Here is a 15,405-nt window from a genome sequence, read left to right as displayed (position 1 = left end):
TTAGAATCGCCAATCCACCTAACCTGCATGTCTTTGGACTGTGGGAGGAAACCCACACAGACACGGGGAGAACATGCAAACTCCACGCAGGGAGGACCCGGGAAGCGAACGCAGGTCCCCTAACTGCGAGGCAGCAGCGCTACCACTGCGCCACCGTGTCGCCCTAAAACAGAAATGTCTTTGTGAAATAAAAACTAAAAATACACGATGAAGGAAAACTAAAACTAAACTGAATTTCCAAGTAAGGTCAGAAAAAATATAGAAATAAAAAGTAATATAAAAAGACAAAACTATGATAACCTTGCTCTGTACTGCAGGGCCTGGTGGGTAAACCAGTACAGAGGTGGTGCTGGGCCATTCTGGTTGTTGCAGACTTCCATCAAAGCTATAAGTGAGTTTCTCACCGATTATGAAGCATCTGTAATAACGACGGTGACCATGAAGCCAATCAGCCAGCAGCAAAAGTGCACAAACAGTTGGTGATCATCAGAAATACGCAGAAGGTGTTTGTCCCCGATTGTGACACAAAAGTCTCACGGGTTACAAGAAAAGGCTGTCGTTCATCACAGCCCACGATTTGGTGACAATTAATGCTGCTGTGTGAAGCACACTCTGGGGACACCTGGAGCTCAGTAACGTCCCACCAGCAGAGTGGGGTGGCCAGGACAGTCAAAATGGTGCCACTATGTCATCGGGACGGTCACCGGCAGACCCTTTCCTTATTGTAGAACGAGGCACGGTTTCTGCACCTCACCAGAACTGCTTGAGATTTTACTTCAAAGGAAAACGGACGCATGTGGCCGCCGTGACATGCCTGGTGACAGGCCTCCCAGGCTGTAACTGTCAACGTTCACGTCGGGGAAAACAGGGAAGGCACTAAAGCCTGCCGTGGTGGCAGCCCACAAAAACCCAAAGGTGCATGATAACTTATCACGTGCAGGCAACAGAAAAACTTATCTTTGAACATCTGCTCAATGAGCATCGATTGCGGTGTCAGAACATGGCACATGAAGGACGTGTGCTAAATGGGCATCAGTACAGCAGGGCACAGCAGGGTGTTTATGTCGACGTTTTGGTATCCACAGGTTGGTTTCTGTTACACAAAATAACATTTTTGGTTGTTGAAAAAAACACTCAACACTCCTTTAGTTTTGCTAAGGGGGCAACGCAGAGGCGAGGAAGGCTCAGGACTGGGCGCTGCTGCGGTCACCGCTAGGGGGCAGCGGATGGCGCCTTCGATTCTTGCCGTTGAGCGCAGGTTTGGTGCGACGCTGCGGGCTGAGCTCAGTTGTTAAGAAGAATTTTATTAAATACTTTGGACATTCCAAGAATATATAACAAATATTGGGTCTAAAGTTCGTAAGACGTTTGAATACACATATGAAGGTAAAACATTACAGTGAAGTTGGAAAGCCTCATCAAAGCAACTGCCCGCCTCCTTTTGTTATTTGACCGCCAGAGCAGGGAACTCGGCGGGCTGATCGCGACCTCGGTTTACCCCGTCGTGTCCAATGCGTCTCTAAATATAAAAGTTCAGGGTGCACGGACAGCATGCCAGGGTCATCCCTGCCTTTGTGTCTTTACTGCCAACACGACATGATCAGACAGTATAAACCAAAGGGATCAACAGACAGAAATAAAAAGCACAACGCGACATACAAGCGCACAGCTCTGGACACTTATGTATGTCCTTATCTTTGTCGCATCGTTTTATTTGTCACTTTCAGCTCGGACTTTACAATCCACGCCAATTTCCAGAGTACACGCCGCTCCTCTGCCACTCGTTCGGCCGACTCCGCCCCCGCAAAAGACCGCCGCCAGGGCACTTCCGGGAGGACAACGGAGCCCGCAGGGGGCGGGTCTTCTGGTAAAAGCAAGCGATCGCTGGCTGGCTGACTGGCTTGTCAATCACTGCGCTGAGCGCTATACAGTAGTTGTTTTTTGACTCCGAGTCTTTCCTTGGGGCGCAGATCTGAGGACGAAGAGGAGCAACGCGGGCCCACCGCTGTCTAGAGGCGCTACATGGAGGACGAAGATCCGCCGGAGCTCTACTGTGTCCTGCGCAACAGCCACGACGACGAGCGCTACCTGTGCTGCGCGGAACGGAGGGGCGACGACTTCAGGATTTGGTAATGCAGTCCTTTAAGAGCGCCGCTGTGTGGAGTGGGGGACAACTCGGCGTGCTGGCCGAAGATCGTTTAGTAGTGGCTCTAGTGTTGTTATCACGTGTTCAAACGGTTATCTTCAATTTATTTACTTGGGATCTTTCACTTATATATATTTTTTTTTTCAAGGTTCGAATTTTTATGCAACCACTGTGCTTGAATTATTACAACAAATGAACTTGAAGAATATTTGCATGCCCAGCTTTGCCAGTTTATGAAATTCAGCCCAGGCACAATAAAGCTCCGTTAATAAAATGCTGTGGCTAAGTGTTTCTTGTATCGAAAAACAGCACGTACCCCGTTTATCTTTAAAGTTCACTGGCAGGCAGCGGCACCACTTGCCTTTTATTGCTTTATTCCTTTTCCATGAAGCAGTTCAGTCCATGGCTGGAAAGACTCGACCATAAACCGTCGGGCTGTTGGCTGACCTCCGTTAGTGTTCTCGAAACAGCAGCGAGGGAGCTTATTGGAGAGCCAGGCTGTCAATCACTTGCTCCGGCTTTCTGATTGGCTCAGAAGCCACATTGACACAAAAGTTCTTCAGCGTCTGAACACTTCATTGTGATTTCTTTGGGCGCAGCAATCGTTGTGTTGTGAATTCCCAGCGACTGCTCACCAAGGAGGTGCACGTTGTGCCTTTGAAGTCGTGGCGCCTTCTCGCTGGTCTCTGTCACCTTCTGTATCTCATTTTTTCTAACGGACTTTATGGTACAAGTCCTGCAGCTCAGACTCCTCTTTCCCCCACTAATTGTCAAACAAAAGCTGCACCACAACTCCACCGGCTTCCATTACAGGGCACACATTCGGCTTAAAGACACATAGCGGGTCTGTGGGTCATCACTGCCAGGAGCGCAGAGAATGTTTTAGAGACTCGCCCACCCCCATGACAAGAAGGCGTCTCTAATGGGATTTGTGTTTCTGACTTTCTTACCAGTATTACAGATGGAGCCGATGTGTGGACCACCAGCTTCAGCAAAGAGAAGCTGACCGAAGCGGTACGTGCAAAATGGGGGGTTAGAGGGGGGCTGAGTGCTGGGTGTCTTTAGGTAGCGTCCATCTGCCTTATATACTGTAGCAACATTCCCATCTACATATTATATAGTGCCTTTCATGTCCATCTCTTTAATAGAATCTTGCTTCTCTGTCTATTATACAACCCTTTACATATCTGTCATACAGCACCTTTCATTTGAATCTATTATACTGTATAATGTCTGTCCTGTCTACTGTTTAGCACTTTTCAAATCTGATATATAGCACCTTTTATATCTAGTTATGCATAATATAGTGCCTTTTATATCTTCTACATAACACTGTTCATACCTGATATATAGCGCCTGTCATATGTCTGTTTTAATTACATAACCTAATCCAAACCTGTTATATAGCGCCGTTCACATCTCTCCTCAGTACAACTCGTTATATAGCGCCTTTAGTAGCCTCCTCTCCATTATATAGTGCCTTCCCAAATCTATTTTTGAACTCGTTTCATGTCTGTCTGTCTGTCTGTCTGTTATATGCCTTTCACTCTATCTATCTATTATATAGTGCCTTTCATATCTATCTATCTATTATATAGCGCCTTTCACGCTATCTATCTATCCTATCTATCTATCTATCTATCTATCTATTATATAGTGCCTTTCATATCTATCTATCTATCTATTATATAGCGCCTTTCACATCTATCTATCTATTATATAGTGCCTTTCATATCTATCTATTATATAGCGCCTTTCACATCTATCTATCTATCTATCTATCTTATGTGAGTGTCTTTTCTATTTTATAGCATCTTTCATGCCTATTCAGGTGTTGTATAGACTTTCCTATCTATTTATTTTTATATAGCGCCTTTCACATTCTGTTCTGTAACGCTCTTCTTTTTTCTCTGTTACACAGTGTCTGTAACGTGTCTACAGATTTTATCGCCCCCTCCTGTCTCCCTGTAGCCCCCGTCACTTGTAATAATATCTCCTGATATTTCTTTCCCTTTCACTGCTCCAAGCTCTTTACGTAGTGAGTGAGGACCATGGCTCTACTCTTGCGCTCTGCCCATCAGCCACGTAGCCCCTTTCCTGTCTATTATAGACCACCTTGTTATATTGTCTTTCCTACCTATTTTATGATCCTTTTCATATCCATGTATTTCTATCCTCTTGGCTGTATAGCGCCTTTCCCGCTCAAGTCTCTCCGTTTTACCCCCCGACTACAGACTCGCTCACCCAGACTGTCCTCCGCCGAGGCCTGCTGCTCTCTCCTCAGGTAGGTGGTCCCATGCTGCCCGTGCCCCTTGTGCCCATGTGCCAGTGGCGTCGAGCCCGTGTCCTGATGGTGCCATTTTCTCCGTTTTTGTTCGCCCAGGAGTGCCGTCCACAGCAGTGCAGCCCTCCTGACTGTGAAGGACGCGGAGGCCGTCTTGGAGCTCCAGGATGAAGTGAGCTTTGACTTTACTCGACTGCCTCACTCGCAGGTGAAGCCCAAGCTGCAGGCTTTGTTATTCGGGATGGCCAATAGGATTGGCAGCCTGGAGCTACAAGTGGCAGAGAAGAAGGGCTCACCAGGGAGAGGTATGTCTGTTGGTCGTGGTGTTTTCCGTGCCCTGTATGCCCACATCTTGGGTGGGCTGAGCAGGTGTGAACCTAAAGCCATGTTTGTCCGTGTGAGGCACAGTGGCTGAGGATGATCAACTGTGAACTCTACAGCACCTTCGGGTGGGCAGCTATTTGTAAATGATGGACACATTAAAAAAAAAAAAAATGACTAGAAGCCCTGGCAGTGTTTAGAACTGGGCACCTTAGGGGGCTGCTGGGAGGATAATAATAGCAATGATGACCCATCTAAGATCAGCGGCACCTACTGACCTAGCAGAGCAGACCAGCTAGCTTCCAAGTGCCAGCCATGCCAGTCATCCGCTGTTAAATGTGCAGTGTTTTTGTAATGAGGCCAGTTGTCACTGTAGTATCATAGAGAGCGACACAGAATGGCCATCCTTGTGATTTGTTACGTTACGCCACCGTAAGAGGGTGAGACGCAGACACTTTCAGGTGGGCAATAAACAGCCACTAATCACCAATACAAAAATAAGGGCAGAAATGTTTAAAGAGAGCTGGCCAGCCCCACTTAGGGTCCCTCACATACACACCACTGAGCATTAATGGCACCAGTCCCTTGTAGCCCATCCTAAGGCCACGTTTGAGATTGCTAGCCACCCACAGGGGGTACAGCGCCATCTGGTGGCCAAGAGATGCACTGCACCTTTCATTCCCAGCCGACAAAACAAATGCTTTTGCCAGTAGGGGCCATGGCGGGCACCAATAGTTAAAACAGCCCACGGCCCATGAAACAGATGAAGAGCTTCATCCCCTACTGGCTTCCATGGTGAATGGAGCGACTCTTGTGCCCCCACATGAGACCTTCTGTCTCCTCCTGTGATGCCACCACATGGGATGTGAGGGGCTGCTGTTGTGCCCGTTCCCAATGAAGACTCTGACACTTCACACACGCCGATTATTTTTTTTTTTTTATTATGACCTCTAATAGTCAGTCCTGGACTTTAACATTTTATTGGAAGATCCAATACCAGCCTTACCCCACATCAGTATGGTGGCTCAGCTGTTAGCCTACTGCCAGGGCTGCCTGCTGGGGTGTTTGTGCGCTGCTGGCATTGCACTCATCCATTGCAGGTTTGCACCGTGACTCACTGGACACTCGCCCAATCTATTTAAACCCGTTACTGCTTTACTGGGCACCAGTCCCTTTTCAGGTGAATTCCATGTGTTTGCCTTTCCTCACCACTAGGGGGTGCCCTCACAAGCCCAGAGAAGAGTCTCCAGAGGAGCTGGATGGCCGGTGAGTGACTCGCTCTCATGAATTCATGGGACTGTCCCCACTGGGCTGTGACCTTTCTCCTTCTTTCTTTCCCACCGTCTCCCAGAGTTTGAGCCTAGGAAGCCAACAACTGGAGGAGGAGGAGGAAGCAGAGGTGGAGGTTTGTCATTAGCTGCAGGCAAGAGCCGACGGCCAGGGGACTCTCTCATCAACCCGGGCAGTAAGAGGTAAGGCTGGCGCAGAGGGTCTTGTGACATGTCTGACAGAGGTGACTGATGTGTCGAGAAAAGAGTGACCTGGGCTTTGCTCTGGTGACACCTATGGCATGCACACCAACTGTGGGGTAATTAAATAAACTCGCATCAAGACGCCATCACTGCACAGGACTTAACCCTTGCTGTCCTGTGAGGTGCTCCCCTGCCCTGTCACTTGTGTGTGTGTGTGTGTGTGTGTGTGTGTGCGCGCATGTGCCTCTTTGTCATTACTGAGCTGCTGTTTCTGCTTGCTCTGGCCTGGCACTCACACTGCCATCTGCTGGATTCTGCTGACATCACACACAGGGTCCCCAATGGGGGTGAGCTACTCAGAATGACAAAACAGCGTTAGATTGGGATGGGATTGTGGTGTGAACTTTTTCTGTGGGTTTATGGGGTCTTTATTGTCCCGTACACAGGTGTCAGTCAGGACCACATGGTGGCACAATGGTAGTGCTGCTGACCATCTGTCAGTAAGGAGACTGGGACTCCACACTCCAGCACCATGATTAGTGGTAGATATGAAAGGCATTAGATAGATGTGAAGGCCTCCATATACTGTAATAAGGGGCTGCATCATCATTATAGGGTCCTTATGGTCCTGCGCACAGCGTCCAGTCAAAGTCTGACTTGCATGTGCCAAGCACCAAGGAGTAGTGAGTAGAAGTAGAAACTTCTGTCCTCTCCACCTGAAAACGACTGGTCTAAATGGCACTATATAAGAGACCTGCGGAAGAGCCAACAGGTCGATAATGTGATAAACATTCTATTGTTGCATGTCCAGAGTGCAACACGGGCTAATCGACACGTCACCACCATCAGTGACAGAGAAGCTTGAGAGACCTGACTCTCCGTGCTCATCAAAGACCCCCTGAGCTTCCATTGCAAAGTGTAGGATGTTTCTCGATGTCCAGGCTACAACTGCCCACCCTGGCCTGGTCATTCTGGCCCCCTAATCATCCCCTGTCCCTTACTGGCCAACTATTAGCCTCCCTTACCTGTCACTGCCTAACAACTAATGTATGGCGAGTGTAACTGATGCAAAATGGCCGCCGTCACCTCATCCAGGTGGGTGCTGCATGTTGGTGGTGGCTGAAGTGTCTCCCATCTCTCTGTCTCTCTGTGTCACTAAATAAATCACAGGGTGTCATGGTGTGAAGTCGTACTGGACGGACCGGGGATTTATTCAAAGGGGACGGTCCTTAATCATCAATCTGGAGCGCTGGTGAAGATCAAATCTCAAAAAGAATGAGAGTTTGGGACATCCTTACACTCATCCATCACCCTGCTGGACTTTGTTAGAGAGCTCAGTAGTTGGCCATCGTAAAATCCCATCACGGCACACCTCAAGTGTGTCTGTCTAAGTAACAGCTAGGATGTCTCTGCTCTAAATAATCCATGCTCTCCGGCCACTTTATTAGGTACACCTTGTGCCAGGTTAGACCCTCCTTTGCCTTCAGAACTGCACAGGTTCAACCAGGTGATGGACACATTCTAGTGACATGATGGCATCACACAGTTGCTGCTGATTTGTCAGCTGCACATCCATGAAGCGAATCTCCCGTTCCACCACATCCCAAAGTTGCTCTACTGGATTGAGATCTGGTGACTGTGGAGGCCATTTGAGTGCAGTGAACTCATCGTGGTGTTCAACAAACCAGTTTGAGATGACTTGAGCTTTGTGACATGTGTGTGACTTAGCCATCAGAAGATGGCCACACTGCCGTCATAAACGGATGGACACAGTCAGCAACAATACTCGGGTGAGGCTGTGACATTTAAACAATGCTCAACTAGTACTAAGGAACTCAAAGTGTGCCAAGAAAATAGCAACCACCACTACCACCACCACTGTGGTACAAGGCAGAGTGGATCTGTTTTCATGTTGTTGAGCCGACTATCCGAATGTTGCAGCAGAAATCGAGACACCTCAGACCAGGAAAGGTTTTTCCCATCTTCTGTTGTCCACTTTTGGTGAGCCCGTGTGAATTGTAGCCTCAACTGGCTGTTCTTAGCTGACAGGAGTGTCCCCCCAGTGTGGTCTCCTACTGCTGTAGCCCCCCATCTGCTTCAAGGTTCAACATGTTATGTGTTCAGAGCTGCTCCTCTGCATACCTCGGTTGTAACGAGTCCATATTTGAGTTACCTTTCTATCAGCACAGACCAGTCTGGCCATTCTCCTCTGACCTCTGGCATCACCAAGGCCCTTCTGCCCAGAGAACTGCCGCTCACTGGGTGTTTTCCCTTTTTTGGACCATTCTCTGTAACCTTGAAAAGATGGTTGTGTGTGAAAATCCCAGTAGATCAGCAGTTTCTGCAATACTCGGAGTAGCTCGCTTGGCACCAACATGCCATCATGCCACGTTCAAAGTCACTTCAGTCACCCTTCTTCCCTATTGTGATGCTTGGTTTGAATTTCAGCAGGTCGTCTTGACAACCTCTATGTGCTGAAATGCTTTGAGCTGCTGCCATGTGATTGGCTGATATGATATTTGCATTAATAAGCAGTTGACGGGTGTGCCTAATAAAGTGGGCCATGAGTGTGCATATGTAGTGTGTGTGTGTATATAAATAAATGTATCACATAGCTATGATCTGCTGATAGGATGTGGCACATGATGGCCGACCTGTCAACTAAACACATGTGTTACCTGGTAGGTAACCACCTAATAATCAGACTGCGACTCAAACTCAAAAGAATGTAACTCTCTGATCTTCACCCTGGCAAATAAGTGAACCAGCCGCCGTGGCGCAGTGTCAGAGATTTAATAAGAGTGAAACACGTGTCATGTACACTTTGTATTATTTGGCAGATACTGTGCGTGTGTGTGTGTGTGTGTGTGTGTGTGTGTGTGTGTGTATGTGTGTATATATATATATATATATATATATTATGACATTCGTAGTCTGAATCACGATCTGATTGTATGGGTAGTTACCTACCAGGTAACGCTTGTGGTTGGTCTGCAAGTCAGCAAATATTTGCCATGGTGCCCTCTTCACCATTGAGGCGAAGCTCTCAATTTACCAGTCGATCTATGTTCCTACCCTCACCTATGGTCATGAGCTATGGGTAGTGACCGAAAGAACGAGATCGCGAATACAAGCGGCTGAAATGAGTTTCCTCCGCAGGGTGTCTGGGCTCTCCCTTAAAGACAGGGTGAGAAGCTCAGTCATCCGGGAGAGGCTCAGAGTAGAGCCGCTGCTCCTCCGCATCGAGAGGAGTCAGATGAGGTGGCTCGGGCATCTGATCAGGATGCCTCCTGGACGCCTCCATGGTGAGGTGTTCCGGGCACATCTAACCGGGAGGAGGCCCCGGGGAAGACCCAGGACACACTGGAGGGACTATGTCTCTCGACTGGCCTGGGAACGCCTTGGGATTCTCCCGGAAGAGCTAGAAGAAGTGGCCGGGGAGAGGGAAGTCTGGGCATCTCTGCTCAAGCTGCTGCCCCAGCGACCCGACCTCGGATAAGCGGGAGACAATGGATGGATGGATGGGTGCCCTCTTCAGTTGCTATATATATAAAATATATAAGGTGTGACCAAAAAATACGGTGAATATTTAAATAAAAAAATAATTATTACAGTAAAAGACACCTTGCCGTTAATCCCCCTCGTTTCAAACACACTTATCCCATTGTTCTTCCCACTTTCTGAAGCAGTTGTGGACGTCCTCTTTCGTGAGAGTCTTTAGTTGCACTGTCATGGCTGCCTCGATGTTCTGAGCGTCATTCAAGATCCCACATTAAGGTGATGATGATGGTGTTTTTTGACTTTGATGGAATTGTGCAAGCTCAGTTTGTACCCAAGAACACTATGGTGAACTCTGAACACTCTAAGGGCTTATTAGGGGGAAGGTCTACAGGACGGTAGTGAGACCAGCTGTGTTATATGCGTTGGAGACGGTGGCACAGGAGACAGAGATGGAAGTGGCAGTTAAAGATGCTAAGATTTGCATTGGGGGTGACGAGGATGGACAGGATTAGAAATGAGGACATTAGAGGGTCAACTCAGGTTGGAACGTTGGGAGACAAAGTCAGAGAGGCGAGATGGTGTTGGTTTGGACATGTGCAGAGGAGAGATGAGGGGTATAATGAGAGAAGGGTGCTAAGGATAGAGCTGACAGGTGAGAGGAGGAGAGGAAGGCCTGAGAGAAGGTTTATGGATGTGCTGAGAGAGGACATGCAGGTGATGGGAGTGACAGAACATGATGACAAGAACAACAAGATATGGAAGAAGATGATCCACTGTGGCGACCCCTAACGGAAGCAGCTGAAAGAAGAAGGGCATTTAAGAATAAGGTGCATAGAAAACAACCTGAGAAATGGGAAAACAATTTCATCCTCCATCATGACAAATGTTCCGTGTCACACATCACTTCTGGTACGGAAATTTCTGTCAGATAAAAATATTACAGTGTGTCCTCATCCACTTTATGTCACTGGATCTGGCACCGTGTGACTTCTGGCTCTTCGCCAAAGTCAAAATGACCATGAAGAGTAAAAACATTTTGAATCAATTCAGGATGTCGAGGCAGCCATGACTAAAGACACTCATGACAGAGGACGTCCACAACTGCTTCAGAAAGTGGCAAGAACAATGGGATATGATTGTTCAAAGTGATGGGAAGTATTTTGAGGGGGATAAATGGCAATGCGTCTTTTACTGTAATTTTTTTTTATTTAAACATTCACCGTATTTTTTTTTATCACACCTCATATATGTATGTATGTATAAATAGAATTGAAATGAGCCGACAAATCTCAGAAGTTAATCACGCAGCCTGAACGCAAGGGGCACCTTAACCTGAAATCTGCAGAGGAACACAAAGTGAAGCACTTTGACCCTCGCGTCACCCACCGTCACATTAACATCACTTGTCTCTTTAATGACTGCTGATCTTGTTAGGGGGTTTCCTTCATTTAGTTTGGTATCATTCTGACAACAACATTCGAGTAACATTTTGGTTTTAGTGAAGGAATACCCGGGTCCCAATAAAGAACTGACAGGGCTGGCTGGCTTTTGACTGTGATAAGAACTCCATCGTGATTCTGGTTTGATGTTGCAGTTCTGGTAAAGATTACACGAGACTAACGTGCGTTGAAGCTCTGCCAGTTTAAAGACCAGTCTCTGAGCCTGAAAGTCTGTCTGTTAATACCAAGAGACCTTAATAATCAGACACCGAGGGTGTGACATTTTTCCAGGTCTGAAGCTTAGCTTCTGCTGTCCAAGTTTCTTTTCAACCTAACATGTCTGCCTGTTTTTCCGCCAGCTATTGTTATTTTTTTCAGCTGTTTCTCTCCTCCGCCCCATTGCTTATTAAATACCCTGCCATCCTGAATGTCACCAGTTTCTGGAAAGAGAATTCTGGAAGTGAGACAGGTTCTCAGGATGGGTGTGTCTGGGAGTGTCTCTAATGCTTGTGGTTTGTGTTCTGTCCCTGGGCGTGCTTAGCTGAGCTGCAGAACCGGCCCGGCAGTGTGCCGAGAGCCTGACTGGTTTTGTCCCTCTCTGCGGTGGCACACGCCTTGTGGGTGGTGGCAGCGGTGGCTCGACTTCACACAGGTGAATTCTGAAGCACACAAAGGATTAAAGCGATTGTCTTGATGAATCAACAGGAAGAAGGAAGCGACAGGAGTGGACTTTGAGGATGAGGCCCACTGACTCTCCAGACTGCCCGTGAAGAGGTTTAAGGCTGTCGTGCTAACTTTGGACAAGATGTGATCTTCACGTCGGCATCTCAGGAAGGCTCAGATGAATTTTTGTTTTTTTAAATCACTCCAGTTGTTACTGTGTCACTACAAAAAATAAATGAATAAAGTCCACGTCTGCGGCCTCAGTGTGGCTTTGTCACTCATGCACAGTAAATGGCTGCCATCATCTCATTACATGTACACCTAGCCAGCTCTCAGTGGCTTAAGTGGCAGAAAAGGCAACCGCATTGTTTGGCTGATTACTGACACTATTTTGGAGAGTGGGGGGATTGTGAGAGGTCCAGAAGTACACTGGTATACAGAGACCATCAGGGTTAGGGTTAGTAGTGGGGAGCAATGTTCCCTCTAAGGAGTAGCATATAGTTAGCAAAAAACATTGTTTATGAGCGACATTTTGTTTAAGCCAAAAATTTATAAGCACCAACTCCGATGGTCGGAGTGAGCGATCGTGCGATAAGCACAAGCGACGCCGTCAGAATGCGCGATCGTGCGGGAAGTATGAGCGACGCTCTGAATTCGTGTGAGCGATCACTCACACGCTCAGCTTAGAGGGAACATTGGTGGGGAGTACTGGTGAGGAGCTGCCCACTACTCAAACTTCAGCACCAGGTCCACTTTCACTGCCAGGCTAACCTGTGAGGCTCACCTTCAGTTATGCTCAAGTGGGCTTAACAAGAAGAAGGAGCAGCCTGTCAGACAGTTCACGTAATAAATAGACGGCACAAATACCCGAGCTGGAGAGAAAAGCCCACCGGCATCTAAAACAAAATCCTGAGGGTCTAAGGCAGGGCTGTCAAACTCCGGTCCTAGTGGGCCGCAGTGGCTGCAGGTTTTCATTCTACCCTGTTGTATTTTTTTTGTTAGACTCTGTGAAGCGCCTTGAGCATGGGAAAGGCGCTATATAAATAAAATGTATTATTATTATTATTAACCGTCTTCTTTATTAGTGACGTGTTTTTGCTGTTATTTAACTTCTTTTGCCTTACTTTTAATTAACTTGACTCCGCCCCCCCTGTAGTTGTCTCTTTTTCCTTAATTAGCAGCCAAACAATAATGAGACACAAGACGTGTCGTCACATGTCCTGCTCACCTGTGCCCATCACACAATATCTGAAACCCAGTAACGGCACACTGCACGATAAATACACTTGACTTGAGCGTTCCTAGTTCTCAGACTCTTTCTTTCTCTGTACGTTTATCATTCGTTTGCTGAGCGGCTCTTCTTTTCTCCACCCTAGCGGCCCGCTTCTTCTCTTCTTTCGTCGGCATCATTTTGTGTTAAAACTGATTAAGTCTTTGTTTGTGTTGCAATTACCTAGTACGTTCTGCGGTGGGTTGGCACCCTGCCCGGGATTGGTTCCTGCCTTGTGCCCTGTGTTGGCTGGGATTGGCTCCAGCAGACCCCCGTGACCCTGTGTTCGGATTCAGCGGGTTGGAAAATGGATGGATGGATAGTACATTTTCTGTAATTTTTCACTTAAGCCGGCACTCAAGAATGATTTAAGATATGAAGAGGTTGGGGAAGTGACGGCGAAGGTGGTAGGGAATGAGAACGGCGCCCGTACACATGTGCCACCCTGTTGGCCACTACCGAGAGTTGATTCTGCAAAAGAGGAATAACCTTGGGTGTCGATCATCACCCTGAAAGCGGACAGTAGACGTCACGTAGTATAAGTGTACCAAATTGCAGGTCAATAGTTCAAACGGTTTGCAAGCTACAGGTAATTTAAAATCCTGGACAGACAAACGGACAGCCACGCTAGCGTATTATAGAAGAAGACTAGCTATCCCCTGCGGCTTCGCCCGCGTAGTAGTGAACCAGGACAGTGAGGAGGGCCCGACCAGCTCTCTACTCCTGACGCCACTCTTCCCCATCCCCTCGGCCGGTTCTATCGCTCCTGCAAGTGAACTTCGACTCTTAGCACAATGAGAGAAGTCGCAAAATCAACCGGAATGTTCAAGCAAATTCTAGAAAGAAAGAAAGAAAAGATCTAAATCCGTGAAGTAGTTCTCTCGTACTTTCGCTAACTAAGCGGAGTTAAGGTTACGCCCTGAGGCAGACGCGTGAGTGAGGAGGGCCCCGCCCCCTGATGAGTCGGTACCACAAGCGAACTCTGATACGATGAGAAAGTCTCAAAATCAACGGAATGTTCTAGAAATGATAGAAAAAAACCCAATCTAAATCCGTTAAGTAGTTCACTCGTGAAAAACGGACAGACATACAAACGGGTCTAAAAAACTATAAGAAATTTGGACCATGAAATTTTTAAAACCGTTTCTTAGCGAGCACCTATGGGCCAAGGGTAACCTTCCTTCCAAATTTCAAGTCCCAAGTCCTCGTGGTTCTGGAGATTTCATGAGGAGTGAGTCAGTGGGTGGCCAGACGGAAGCCACTCCTTAGTAAAAGGCACATGGCAGCCCACCTGGAGTTTGACAAAAGGCACCTGAAGGACCCTTAGACCATGAGAAAGAAAATTCTCTGGTCTGATGAGACAATGATTGAACTCTTTAGTGTGAATGCCAGGCGTCACGTTTGGAGGAAACCAGGCACCGCTCATCACCAGGCCAATACCATCCCTACAGTGAAGCATGGTGGTGGCAGCATCATGCTGTGGGGAACTGGGAGACTAGTCAGGATAAAGGGAAAGATGACTGCAGCAATGTACAGAGACATCCTGGATGAAAACCTGCTCCAGAGCGCTCTTGACCTCAGACTGGGGCGACGGTTCATCTTTTAGCAGGACAACGACCCTAAGCACACAGCCAAGATATCAAAGGAGTGGCTTCAGGACAACTCTGTGAATGTCCTTGAGTGGCCCAGCCAGAGCCCAGACTTGAATCTGATTGAACATCTCTGGAGAGATCTTAAAATGGCCGTGCACCGATGCTTCCCATCCAACCTGATGGAGCTTGAGAGGAATGGGCCAAACTGGCCAAGGATAGGTGTGCCAAGCTTGTGGCATCATATTCAAAAAGACTTGAGGCTGGAATTGCTGCCAAAGGGGCATCGACAAAGTATTGAGCAAAGGCTGTGAATACTTATGGACATGGGATTTCTGTTTTTTTATTTTTAATAAATTTGCAAAAACCTCAAGTAAACATTTTTCACGTTGTCATTATGGGGTGTTGTGTGTAGAATTCTGAGGAAAAAAATGAATTTAATCCATTTTGGAATAAGGCTGTAACATAACAAAATGTGGAGACAGTGATGACGCACTGTGAATACTTTCTGGATGCACTGTATTATATATATATATATATATATATATATATATAAAGAAAGGTGAAGGTCACCAAAACATCTTGACGGTGTTCTTAGAAAAAACTGAAAAATCAACAGTTTTGTAAATGTCTGCTCTGGTAGAATGAGAGCAGCAATACGCTGTGGAATTAAAGAATGGGTTTAATTAACAGCAAGAATCGGCTCCTCATTAAGAGACT

General features: G+C 47.2%; 1 protein-coding gene across 1 annotated transcript; it reads left to right on the top strand.

Moving 5' to 3' along the window:
- The first annotated feature begins 1,862 nt into the window (after positions 1-1,862).
- Positions 1,863-12,075, top strand: paxx (PAXX non-homologous end joining factor). Its single transcript, XM_028808779.2, has 7 exons — positions 1,863-2,129; positions 3,100-3,160; positions 4,381-4,430; positions 4,530-4,735; positions 5,967-6,017; positions 6,103-6,223; positions 11,869-12,075. Exons 1-7 carry the CDS (start codon positions 2,023-2,025, stop codon positions 11,912-11,914), a joined length of 642 nt encoding a protein of 213 aa, XP_028664612.1. The 5' UTR covers positions 1,863-2,022; the 3' UTR covers positions 11,915-12,075.
- The last annotated feature ends 3,330 nt before the right edge of the window (positions 12,076-15,405 follow it).

Source organism: Erpetoichthys calabaricus, chromosome 9 (assembly GCF_900747795.2).
Source record: "Erpetoichthys calabaricus chromosome 9, fErpCal1.3, whole genome shotgun sequence".
In the NCBI taxonomy this organism is placed as follows: domain Eukaryota; kingdom Metazoa; phylum Chordata; class Cladistia; order Polypteriformes; family Polypteridae; genus Erpetoichthys; species Erpetoichthys calabaricus.
The sequence above is the reverse complement of the archived record's forward strand: the minus strand, read 5'-3'. Positions and strand labels throughout refer to the sequence as shown.